Source organism: Octopus bimaculoides, chromosome 6 (assembly GCF_001194135.2).
Source record: "Octopus bimaculoides isolate UCB-OBI-ISO-001 chromosome 6, ASM119413v2, whole genome shotgun sequence".
Classification (NCBI taxonomy): Eukaryota; Metazoa; Mollusca; class Cephalopoda; order Octopoda; family Octopodidae; genus Octopus; species Octopus bimaculoides.
Genome location: NC_068986.1, coordinates 66,515,665 through 66,529,167, shown reverse-complemented (window position 1 = coordinate 66,529,167; position 13,503 = coordinate 66,515,665). Strand labels below are relative to the sequence as shown.

General features: G+C 38.5%; 1 protein-coding gene across 1 annotated transcript in view; it reads left to right on the top strand.

Moving 5' to 3' along the window:
• Positions 1-13,503, top strand: part of LOC106877206 (F-box DNA helicase 1) — a 51,677-nt gene that overhangs the window by 5,908 nt on the left and 32,266 nt on the right. The window contains exons 2-5 of the mRNA XM_014926055.2: positions 2,148-2,278; positions 2,740-2,857; positions 6,346-6,536; positions 11,342-11,461. Coding sequence (XP_014781541.1) covers positions 2,148-2,278; positions 2,740-2,857; positions 6,346-6,536; positions 11,342-11,461 — 560 coding nt within the window. The remainder of the gene's footprint in view (positions 1-2,147; positions 2,279-2,739; positions 2,858-6,345; positions 6,537-11,341; positions 11,462-13,503) is intronic.

Here is a 13,503-nt window from a genome sequence, read left to right as displayed (position 1 = left end):
ATATGTATATGTATGTATAAGTATATATTGGGTCATCCCATAAATAATGTGGTTTTTTTCAAGTGCATGAACTAAAAGTCGGAGGGGGATGGGATAAACTACCTGCATCAACTTGTTACAAAAGCAGGTAGTAATTTTACCTTGTCCTTATTCTTAGTGCAAGTTTTGAAGAGTGCAGTTCGATTTTAAGTTATTTTTTCAAAGCTATAAGGGAAGTGACAAAGGAGCATATTCAGCATATTTTGCTTTATGAGTTCAATAAAGGCAAAAATGCAACGGAAAGTGTGAGGAATATTAATGCAGTGTATGGAGATTAGACAATAAGCATAAGCCTGTGTCAACAGTGGTTCCAAAAATTCCAAGCTGGAAACTACAGCCTAGAAGATGAGCCGCATCCTGGAAGATCTGTAGAGCTTGACGAGGATGTCCTGCAAACCCTGGAACAAAATCCCATCGTAACTGTTAAGGAACGAGCAGAGAAGCTTGGATTTGGTCACCTGCATGCCATTGGAAAAATCAGCAAACTTTTTGAGTCTAATCGCATGCAGAGAATGAATGTGGGCTCTTCTTTGCTGTCAAGTTTCATGAATGAACCATTTTTGGACTGAATAGTGACTGGTGATGAGAAATGGGTTTTACTGTGTTAGCAGACATCCAATACTGGTATTATCAACCAGTTACAATTTCAACTCAATCAATTCTATGGTTGTGGAAAAAAAAAACTAACACTCTGTTGGTTATGATGACAAGGGTTCCAGTTGATCTGGTCAACAGAACTGCCTGCTTATGAAATTAATGTGCAATTGGCTGAACACTCCACAGACATTTGTACCTTTAACATAGTTCTCAGAGTGATTCAGTGTGACAAGGCTGTCCCTTTGAAATACAGGTACAACTCATTTTTACCAGCTAAGTGGACTGGAACAATGCACTGCTCGGAATCAAACTCACAACCTTACAGTCATATGCCAAATAACCTAACCACTAAGCCATGTGCCTTCACATGATTGCAAAATAATGGTATAAGAAGGCTTGTCTATAATTTGAACTGTTTTCATCCTTTTTATTATTTTTCATGGAGGTGTGGCTCTCTGAGCTGCATATAATGGGTGTACTTTCACAAATGTATGAACAGTACTCTTACACTTTGATGAATTTGCCTCTGCAGATGTTCGTGTGTAGAGTATTTTCTTACTCTGTAAAGAAAACTTATCTTTCATGAAGTAGTTTTCGTTATTGCTGAATCTGTTGGGGGTTGGGGCAGGATTCATTGAGTATGTGATGGTTTTACTACTGTATTGTCCAATATCATGTGTCTTAAAGACTTGCCTTCTTGGGATATATATATATATATATTACATCTGATGAAGTAACTTCACTTATACTAATTTCAGTTTCTTCACCTTAATCTAAAACAAAACTTAAACTGTACCTACCATTCTTATCTATCATCAAAGAGAGACTCTATACCAGTTGTTCTCAACTATTTTTTATCTAGGGATCCCTTTGATTACTATTTTATTCTGGTAGACCCTAACTTCACTTATACTAATTTCAGTTTCTTCACCTTAATCTAAAACAAAACTTAAACTGTACCTACCATTCTTATCTATCATCAAAGGGAGACTCTATACCAGTTGTTCTCAACTGTTTTTTTTATCTAGGGATCCCTTTGATTACTATTTTACTCTGGTGGACCCCCATAGGCATTCAATGTTTAAAAACTACTATTATAGCTACTTTCAAAATTCCTATTTTGTTGTTCACCCATTAACTTGTGTAGGTTAAACTAGGTAAAATATTGGAGAAAGAGATTTTATTGTTTCTAGCAATAAATACATCTAAAACAAAATTCTTTCGTGGACCCTTCAAATACTACGGTGGGTACCCAATTTACTAAAAATCTTACACAGACCCTAGTTGAGAACCTCTGTTCTATGCAGTCGCTTTACATGCTAGAAATAGCAGCAAAATTTTCCTCAAGTCACATCCTGCTAGCTTAAAAGAAGAATTGGATATTCTAGTCTTAGATATAGAATAAGATGGGGTGCTCATGATGAGAACAATTAAGGGATGACATGCAACTAAACAACAACAACAATTAACACTTTATGATCACTTCTTTGTATTTTTTTCTCTTTTGATAGTTTATGCCTTCAAAGTTGCTCTACTATAAAGTACGCAAAAATGCCAAACGACATCAGCAAAATAAATTCCGTCAACAGCTTCATAAGAATGGTTTCACAGATCCTGTTTCCTTTTTACCTCATTTTATACGGTAAAGTTTCTTCTACTTCTTGTGTATTTGTAGTTTTACAACCTAGCATGATTTAGCAAAGCCAGTCATGTATATTCTTACCCTGCTTGTTAGTTTAATATATATGCATCTTTTCTGAGTTCACTTCCTACCAGAATCTTCTGGTATTAAGATCCAGAAATGATTGGCAGTAATATATTACTGTATTTACTAGTGGCCTAACACTATAGTAGAAGACACCCAAGGTTACACACAGTGGGACTGAACCTGGAACCATGTAGCTGGGAAGCAAACTGCCATGCCTACTGATACCTGTGTTAGTAACCTCAGAGAAATGAAGAGTGCACTCAATCCTTTGAATTCTCAAGCACCTTGGGGTAATGTGATATACTGCAAGACATTTAATCTAGTGCTGCCCTAATGTTTCTGCAAACTCTTCATTTGTTTGATCTGAACATCATCTTCATTCTTTTCTTTTTCAGTTACATGAAACAACAGAGCTGCTACCAAAATTTTCTACCTTGTCTTTATCAGCACCCTTGCTATGAGAAGGCTTTGTTTCTGATGAAAACTCAATTTCAGGACTGCATGGTAGACAAGGTAAGGAAATCCCCAGTCCTTATATGGACTAAATATCTTCTTTCTTTTGTGTATTTATGATGAATGAGCTAGGAACAGGAGCTGCAGTTTGATTCTTATCCAATCACTGGTGGTACAGGAATTTTCCCTTTGTCAAAAGTTTAACTAAACTGCTACCATGAGTAGTGTCTATTGCCAATATAGGAAAGAGTACAAAGGCTGTGAGCTGGCAAAATCAGTAGCATGCTGAGCAAAATGCTCAGCAGTATTTTATCTGTCTTCATATTCTGAGTTCAAATTCTGCCAAAGTCAGCTTTGTCTTTCGTCTCTCAAGGTCAGTAAAATAAGTACCAGTTGAACACTGGGGTTGATGTAATCAATTTAATCCCTTCCCCAAACTTGCTGACCTTGTGCCAAAATTTGAAACCAATGTGATAAAGAGTACAGTTCACTGCCAAATTGTATTTTACCAAATTAAAAGGTAAAGAACAAATTAATTAATATAATCCTAAATAAACTCTGAAATGTTTGACTGGCCTTGTATTCCTTTCTCAGAACTGAATTTCTGTTCCAGTGGTCTCTATAATTTGGGCACTGTGCAACTAGCATCAGAAAAAGCATTCTGAGATAAGCCTTCATCTTTCCCATTGATATAATGAAGGTGGCATTGCCCTGTTGACATACATATCTTGTGGTCCTAGTGTTCATTCTGACAAAAAATTTCTTCTGGAAAGAGTTTGAAGAAAATATTGAACAAATGTATTGTAGGCCCTACATTACTAACAAATACATCATTGCAATAATCAACTATGTGATAACTCCACTCCTGTTCAAACTCAATAAATACTGGTATCACTTAGATTGCAGCTGTATTACAAATGACACAGGAATATCACTGAAACGTTTTTTGCATGTCCAGGCTCTTTTTCTCTAATTAAATCATTAATAAATAATATGTAAATAAAATCATTAATTAGTGATATCACTGAATGAAGGCTGCAAGCTGGCAAAATCATTAACACACCAGGCAAAATGCTTAGCAACTTTTTGTCTGTTCATTTTTTTTAGGTTGATAAAATAAGTACCAGCTGAACACTGAGGCTGACGTAATCAACTTACCCCATCCCCCAAACTTGATGACCTTGTGCCAAAATTTGAAACCAATAATATCACTGACTTTTTGATGCTCAAAACTCAAAGTATGAAAGCCTAAGAAGAAATTCACCTGTTAAAATGCCCAAAAGTAAATGCACAAGGAGCAAACAAGAAGTCTTTCAACAGGAAGGACTTTCTAAAATGAGACTAAACTTTGTTCTCACACAGAAGAGTGCTTAATTCCTATTATTCAACCCCAAACAACAGTTTACTGTTATGTGCATTTAGGAACTCAGTGACAGTTTCAGTTGTTTGTAGTAGAGGACTTTGAGTTAATTCCATCAATTTATATTTTGAGTTCAAACCCACTAGTGTCAATTACTCATTTTATCACTCTAGGGTCGATAAAATAGGTACATGTAACATATTACTGTCAATTCCCTTCCTCATCCCTTTTGATATTAACCTGCCTGAAGCCAACCCTGGTTTTGAAGTCATCATCACCATCATCGTTTGACGTCTGCCTTCCATGCTGCATGGGTGGGACGGTTTGACAGGAGCTGGCCAAGTAGAACTGCAACCAGACCAGTTGCTGACCAGACTTCTGCAACTGTTTTGGCAGGATTTTTACAACTGGATGCCCTTCCTAACACCAACCACTCAGCAGAGTGGACTAAGTGCTTTTTATATGACACAAGCACAAGCGAGGTCAGATTTGACAAGGTTTTTTTACAGCTGGATGCTCTTCCAAATGCCAATCACTTTACAGTGTGGACTGGATGCTTTTTATGTGGCACCTGCACTGACAGGGTCACCAAGTAACCTGCAAGACAAAAAAAATATTTTCAGAAAGGTGGGGGCCTTGGAGGAGGTGATCTTATGTCAGATGATGACAGGTTAGAGTGAGACAGAAAGACAGAAACAGGTGTCTTGCTGTAGAGGAGGTACAAGGTTACTTGGCCAGAGAGAGAGAGAGAGATCAGGAATGAAGACAGAAACAAGTGCGCTGCCGCAAAGGAAATACATGGTTATCAATAGCAACATACAGAAGATCAGGGCCCTGAGGACAGATTGGGGAGTGAGGGGTTGGCATAGTGAATGAAGGCGGAAATGTGAGGAAGAGAAGAGATGTAGATTGGTTTGTTAGTGTAGGGTGTGTGAAAAGTTTTCTTGTTACATGTGGGTGGAACACACAGGTCAGGGGATTAGCAGATAGCAATGAACAATGAGACAGAGTATGTGGGTGGAACACACAGGTCAGGGGGCTAAAATCTTCCACCAAAATTTCAGGTTAATTTATGTTTCAAATACCAGTTTAATAAATGACAGTTATTTGAGTAAATTTTTCATAATTTTAAAAATTAATTGAAACAAAGTTGGTATATTGCAACAGAAGTATAATAACAGAAGAGTTAAGACTAAAAGGATATGATTACAAATACAAGTAACCGAGATGGGGTTCCTCCACAGGGTCTTTGGAGTAATGTTATTTGACTGAGTGTGTAACTCAGAGATCAGAAAGTCACTCTAAGTAGAGCTGCTATTTCTCTAAATTGAGAGATCACAGCTCTGATACTATGGATATGTGGTAAGAATGTCTCAGGAAAGAATCACCAGACAGATTTAATGGGCAGAACCAACTGACAAGAAACCCAGAAATAGAACACAAGCAAGATGGTTGGATAACATCTGTGAGCTCAGTTAGTCTCATTTGGGGATCAATTGGAGACAGTTACTTCTGACAAAACCTGATGGAAGGTATGCTTGAGGACTCTGCTCCCAACAACCCTCTTGGGAATAAGTGGCCAAAGAAGATGTAATGAGATTAGAATTCCATTCCTGGACAAATTTCTAGCTTTGCATCAATCTAAGAATTTTTGTTGTAGTTAATGTTATCATTATCGATTTCAAATTTTGGTACAAGGCCAGCAATTTCAGGGGTAGTGTAAGTTATTACATCAACCCCAGTGTTCAACTGGCACTTATTTTATCAACCCCAAAAGGACGCAAAGGTAAAGTCAACTTCAGTGGAATTTGGACTCAGAACATAAAGACAGATGAAATGTTTCTAAGCATTTTGCCCAGTGTGCTAACAATTCTGCCAGTTCACCTCCTTAGTTAATGTTGTTGTTATTAATAGATGTTTTTTTTTTAAGGCAGTAAGTTAGCAGAATTGTTTGCATGCCAGCTAAAATGCTTAGCAGCATATTGCCTTTCATCCTTTTGGAGTTGATTAAACAAATACCAGTTAAGCACTGGTTTCATGTAACCCACCTACTCCCCACTGAAATTACTGGCCTTGTGCCAATATTTGAAATCATTCGTAATAAATGTTTTATTTCTGATGTTTACCCTTATTTATTATAATGTAATTAATTAATTTTATTGAACCAATTTTTTTTCTTCATTAATAGAAACCAAACCCTTGGTCTATGGTAACTTTAATGTGTATCTTGTGTGCAACTGTCAATGAATGCCATTTGCTTGTGAAAAGCTTGCTGTGTTCAGATTATGGTGCCCTAGACATCTTACTTGATAATGTGTATTCCATTGCATTGCATCTCTATGGTATGACATGCATTACTGCCAACAAACTTTGGAATGTGTAAGTATTTTGAATTCTACTCCTTTGTTTGACTATCAGGAATGTTTTATCTGTAACTTCTTTTTGAAGTCAAAATGACAAAACCTTCTCTATGGCCAGCAAGCCATCTTATTTTTATAAGCACAGGTATGGCTGTGTGGTAAGAAGCTTGCTTACCAACCACAAGGTTCTGGGTTTAGTCCCACTGTGTGGCACCTAGCGTCGGGCTGACCAAAGCCTTGTAGGTAGATTTGGTAAACGGAAACTGAAAGAAGCCTGTCTTATATCATCATCATCATCATAGTTTAACTTCTGCTGGCATGGGTTGGACGGTTTAACGGAGGACTAGCAAGCCAGGAAGCTGCATCAGGTTTCAATTTGAACGTGCCACCAGCATGGGGGCCAGCCAGGCATTACTGGTATCGACCACGCTTGAATGGTACTTTTTATGTGCCACTGGCACAGGACCAGTCAGGCGGCACTGGCATCGACCACATTTGTATGGGGCTTTTTACGTGCCACTGGTATGGAAGCCAGTATGGTGGGACTGGCATTGACCATGCTTGAATGGTGCTTTTTACATTCTCCCGGCATGGGTGCCAATCAGGCAATACTGGCACCGGCCATGACAATGCTTTCACTTGACTCAACATGTCTTTTTAAGCACAGGATATTGCCCGATGATTGAAGGGTACTCTTAAATGAGCCAGTTATGCAACACTGGCATAAGCCACGGTTACGGTCTCACTTGGCTTGCCAGGTCTTCTCAAGCACAGCATGTCTCCAAAAGTCTCAGTCGCTTGTTGTTGCCTACGTTGGTTCGATGGTCATGCATCACCACCTCATCCCAGGTCTTCCTGGGATTACCTCTTCCACAGGTTCCCTCCACTGTAAGGGTGTGACACTTTTTCTCACGGCTGTCCTCATCCATACGCAACACATGACCATACCAGTGCAGTCGTCTCTCTTGCGCACCACCCTGATGCTTCTTGTGTCCAACTTTTCTCTCAGGGTGCTTACACTCTGTCATGTATGCACTCTGACATTACACATCCAGCATACTAACTTCATTTCTTGCAAGCTTACGCATGTCCTCAGCGGTCACACCCCACGTTTTATTGCCGTGTAGCATGGCAGCTCACACACATGCATCATACAGTCTACTTTTCACTCTGAGCTTTGCTCGGGCTATTCTTATTCTAGCAGCTATGCTCTCATAGGTAACGGAGGCTATCAGGCACTAGTTTTTTTCCCTGGAATGTGACAGAAGCTGTTTTCTGCATGTTTTCAATGTTTATTGCCCCTGTGCATCTGCCACACACAGAAGTCATCTTCCCAGTTAGCCTTCCTTTGATATTGCTACACCTCTTATGTGTCCATAGCTTACACCAGATACACCTTATGGAGTTTCTACCTACGACTTTTCGACAGATCGAGCAGGACCATCTACCTGCAGGGTTTTGTGGTTTGTCAGCTTTCCTACTTAGTAAGACTTTGGCTTTTGCTAGGTTAACTCTAAGGCCCTTTGATTCTAGACCTTGCTTCCAGAACTGAAACTTCTCTAGTTCTAGTCATGACTCAGCTATTAGAGCAAGGTCATCAGCATAGAGGAACTCCCAGAGACATCCTGTCTTGAATTTCTCTGTTATTGCCTGGAGGACTACGATGAATAAAAGGGGGCTGAGTACTGATCCTTGGTGGACCCCTACCCAGAATTTTTCACTATACTCATTGCCGACCCTCACCTTACTGACAGCATCCCTGTACGTGGCTTGTACAGCTCTCACTAACCACTCCTTTATCTCTAGTTTCCTCATTGACCACCAGATAAGGGATCAGGGGACCCTGTCAAAGGTTTTCTATATGTCAACAAAAGCCAAGTACAGAGATTTATCATTGGCTAAGTATTTCTCCTGCAGCTGTCTTACCAGAAATATAGCATCAGTGGTGCTTTTTTCCGGCACAAACCCAAGCTGCATCTCGTCTAAACTAAGTCTCTCCCTAATTATTTGAGCTATGACCCTTTCCACATATATATACTCTCTTTACTCTTTTACTTGTTTCAGTCATTTGACTGTGGCCATACTGGAGCACCGCCTTTAGTCAAGCAAATCGGCCCCAGGACTTATTCCTTCTAAGCCTAGTACTTATTCTATCAGTCACTTTTGCCGAACCGCTAAGTTACGGGGACGTAAACACACCATCATCTGTTGTCAAACGATGTTAGGGGGACAAACACAGACACACAAACATATATATATACATATATATGATGAGTTTATTTCAGTTTCCGTCTACCAAATCCACTCACAAGGCTTTGGTCAGCCCAAGGCTATAGTAGAAGACACTTGCCCAAGGTGCCACGCAGTGGGACTGAACCCAGAACCATGTGGTTGGTAAGCAAACTACTTACCACACAGCCACTCCTACGCCTATATATACATATATGCACATATATATATATCTATGTGTATGTGTCTGTGTTTGTAACCCCCACCACCACTACTGCTTGACAACCGGTGTTGGTGTGTTTCCATCCCCATAACTTAATGGTTCAGCAAAAGAGACTGATAGAATAAGTACCAGGCTTAAAAAATAAGTACTGATGTCAATTCATTCAGTTAAAAATTCAAGGTGGTGCCCCAGCTTGGCCTCAGTCTAATGATTGAAACAAGTAAAAGATAAAAGATATGGCTACTTGTTTAATCCATTTAGGTGAAGGATTGAAAGATTACATGGTTGTACTTAGGTAATGTGGTCAGTTGGCAGAGTCATTAGTGCATGGAATGAGCTGTAGTAATCATACTGGCTCTTTGTGTACTGAATTCAAATCCTGTAGAGGTGAACTGTGCCATTTATCCCTCTGGAGTCAATAACTACAGGCACAGGTATGGCTGTGCAGTTAAGAAGCTCACTTCGCAACCACGTTGTTTCAGGTTCAGTCCCACTGCACAGCACCTTGAGCAAGTGTCTTCTACTATAGCTCCTGGCTGACCAGTGCCTTGATATACAGAAACTGTGTAGAAGCCCATAAGTACTGGGGTCCATTTGTTCAACTGAACCTTTCAAGGTGGTACCCCAGCATGGCTGCAATCCAATGACTGAAACAAGTAAAAGATAAACTGACATAGCAAGTCAAATACCGGGGTCAAATCTCTCTCTCACTTCTCTCTTTCTTTTACTCTTCTCTCTCAAATTAGCTTCACTGTTCTGTGAGCAAGTCATAGGAGACCATATTGCCTCCTCCTTCTAAGAAATAGTTTGCAATCACTTTTCCATGTTGGCATGAGTTTAATGAGTTTCTAGAGCAGTTCTTTTATGGGAAGATGCCCTTCCTGTCATTAATCCTTTCAGTCACCTCATACAATCATAATCATCATCATCATTTAATGGTCCGGTTTCCATGCTGGCATGGATTAGATAATGATATCTTGTATTATGGTGTAATCTATGTTAAAACAGGGATACGCTTTAATGTTTGGGCGGTGGGGTTCCAAGAGTTCAATGCTGTACAGTGCATTGATTCATTCACTCCTACCATCAGCAGTTTTTTAAGAGTGCTAAATGAGAAGAGGTTGGTAACCCTATATTCTATCCTCCCCTATTTCCTTTTTGTTCTCTACAACCATATAACTATATCTGGTCTCTTTCCTTCAGTGGTACGGTCAGTATTTATGGAGAAATCCCATAAAATTCTGTAATTATCATTCACCATTACAGCTTTTGGCTTGTGTCCATACCACTTTCCAGTCGTTTTGAATCCACACACTTGTTTAATATCCCATTGCATTCTTTTACCAACAGAGTCATGCCTGTGCTTGTACTCTTATTCTGCTAGCTTACTGCATTCACTTAAGATGGTTAATATTTTCATCTTCTTTTCCATAGATTCAGCGTCTGCTCTCTGACTGAGTTTTATCAATCTTTGTCTTTATTGAATTCATCTTAATAGTTTGCTCCTGAATGGCTGTAATTAGTGATTCAGTTTCTCATTCCAGGTTTCCATCTGTCAGTCACAACCAGCATTCTTTACTCTCAACAGTCTCTTTTTGTTGCACGAATTGACCATGTAACTCCTTCTCTTTCCAGTTATTTGTCCAGTTCTCACTTCCATTCTTGAATCTTCCTACTATTTCAGTTACTTTCTGCAGACAGTGTTCTTTCTTCATTACACACAAACATAGTTCTTCACACCCCGTAACAAACTTTTGCCTCCTTCCTTTCTTGGTAGGAGGAGTCTAATGATATTACTTTCTAGAGTGGTGCACATTGTGCATTGTCATCATCTTCTGTTATAAGCTTGAGCATCAGCTCTCCAGTCTGAGGATAATTGCCTTCTTACTACCAGTCAACAGGGGTCCCAAAAAACACAAGATTGTAGGTGCTCTGATTAAGTGTTTAAAAAAAAAGTCCAAGTTATCAATGTTAGGGCACTTAGCAACTGGAGCCTTCATCCACTTAACATCTGTTCTAGTCTACATAGTTTTACCATCTACATTTAACAGACCAGAGTGTCTCATACACCAACACAATTATGGATGGTTATAGAGGTGGCCTTGCAGTCTTTTCTAAACAGTGATAATGACTGTGCTGGGGGTATTGATGATGTTATTGTTGTTGTTGTTATTTAACTTTTAAGTGAGATCTGTTTGAGCAGACTTATGACCCAAAGTATTCCAACCAGGATGACATTGTCTTTTCTCTGTATTCAGTATCACATTAACCAATGTGACCTTTTTCTAAGATGGTGGAGTGTGATCTGTGAGATGTTTGGGTTGTGAAAGAAGATAGTTCCTTAAAATGATATCATTTGTTTTATTTTCCAGGGTGCATTACCGTCTCTTCTACAGTCTCTATTTGTATGAGAACAGTTCCTATGTCACTGTAGCACAGATGAGTAAGAATACTTCAGATGGTGAGAAACAACAGACAATTGTCAGATATTGGTAAGCTGAAACTGTCATTCTGATTAATATACTGAGAGGTATTATTTGATTTAGCTTTCTGCTTAACATTCCTGTGTTTTGTAAATTATGTCACACTGCTTGATATAATCTGTGGCTGGTTGTTTTTCCTTCCTTCCTTTCTTCCTCCCTCTCTTCCTTCTTTCTTTCTTTCTATCCATTCATCCAAGACAAAACCCTTTGTGGAATTTAGTTACATTCTCAGTTCAAATTCCACTGGAGTGGAATTTTGTCGACTTTTCATTCGTTTCTTGGAGTCAAGTACTGAAGTCGATTTAATTGTTTATACATTTCACCCTAATTTGAGGTTATGTACCCACATCACAAATTATTGTCACTAATGCTTAAAACTGAGATGAAAATATCAGTTTGTCTTCTAAAACTGGTTTTGATTTTCTCAAAATCAAACCAGAATTATAACTGAATTATTTCTTGTGCTTAGCTACAAGTACTTCATCATTGGCTCATATCTTTACATAGGCATGATACTGAGATCTTAGGAAAGACACACTATTTTCCTCTGTCTGTAAGCTGAAAATACTTGTGACTCATCTAAGTAGAAAAAGTTAAAAAAACAGTAAAAAACACTCCTATGAACAAGACATACTGAGCATTATAAATACATTATTACCAGTTCAAATATGCTTGAGACATATTCAAACCTGTAAGGTTTTGTATTTTGTCATGGAGAAAATTCCTTGCTGTAGACAACTGGTGTAAATAGACCAAAATCGGTTCACAGCTCCACCCAACTAGACTGTGAGAGGCAAGCATTTGGGTGTGGTTATCTCAACAAAATGCAGTGAATGGCTTTCTTATGGATTCAAATATGCCCTAAGCATATTTGAATTGATAATGACCTTGTATTTATACATATCACTGCCTAGTGCTATCCACACCTCACTCCCATAATTTCATAAAAATATTTTATAAAAACAGATTTATGCAGTCAATACCAGCCTTGTGAACTAACACAACCACAAAAGTCCATTTATAATAAAATAAAATGCTTCTCAATTGTTGAGCCTAAATTGCCTTAATAAGTTACAATACTTTATATAAAATACAGTGTTATGCAACTGTTATAAGAGTAAGTAATCTACTATAATCTAGTATATTACTTTTTGATATATTATTTAATATAGAATATATTGATACATTATAAAATATAATCTAAGACATTTCATTTAGGCATTACAAGAATAACCTAGTGTAGAACTCGATAGACATATTTGCTTCAGAATGAAGCACCATTCAAGTGTGTTTGTTGCCAGTGCTGCCTGACTGGCTCCCATGCCGGTGGCTTGTAAAAAGCACTATTCAAGTGTGGTTGATGGCAGTACCACCTGACGGGCCTTCATGCTGGTGGCACATAAAAAGCACCCACTACACTCTCAGAGTGGTTTACGTTAGGAAGGGCATCCAGCTGTAGAAACTTTGCCAGACCGGAATGGAGCCTGGTGCAGCCTTCTGGCTTGCCAGCACTCAGTCAAATCATCTAACCCATGCCAGCATGCAAAGCGGACATTAAACGACAATGATGATGATGATGATGATGATTAAAAGAAGTTATAAAAGTCAATGAAAAACTAATATATCTTAGTATAATTTTGTTTTAATTCATCTGTAGTCCTTGCACATATCCAAACTGTACTTAACATTCACATAAGTTATAAACATTGACAAATAAAGTGATTTTTCCTTTTAGCATATGAACTAGCCATATGCAGCCCAAAATATATTACCTGTTTTATGTTTAAACCAGCCAGATCTGGCCTCCCATGCCTACTCTAAGATGTCAGTCTAAAAAAAAACAATCACATGATTGAAATCTTGAAGCCACAAGGTAATGCATGATTAATTCAAAACAAAGCATTTCATTTGATAGAGTAACATCTCCCTCTCTCTCTATCTCTCTCTTTTCTTTTCTTTTTCTATTCAGTTGCAGTGTATGCTCCATTGTTATACTCATTTTCTCTTTCTTAAGCTATGCTTCTCCCTCCAGTTGCTACTCACTCTCTCTC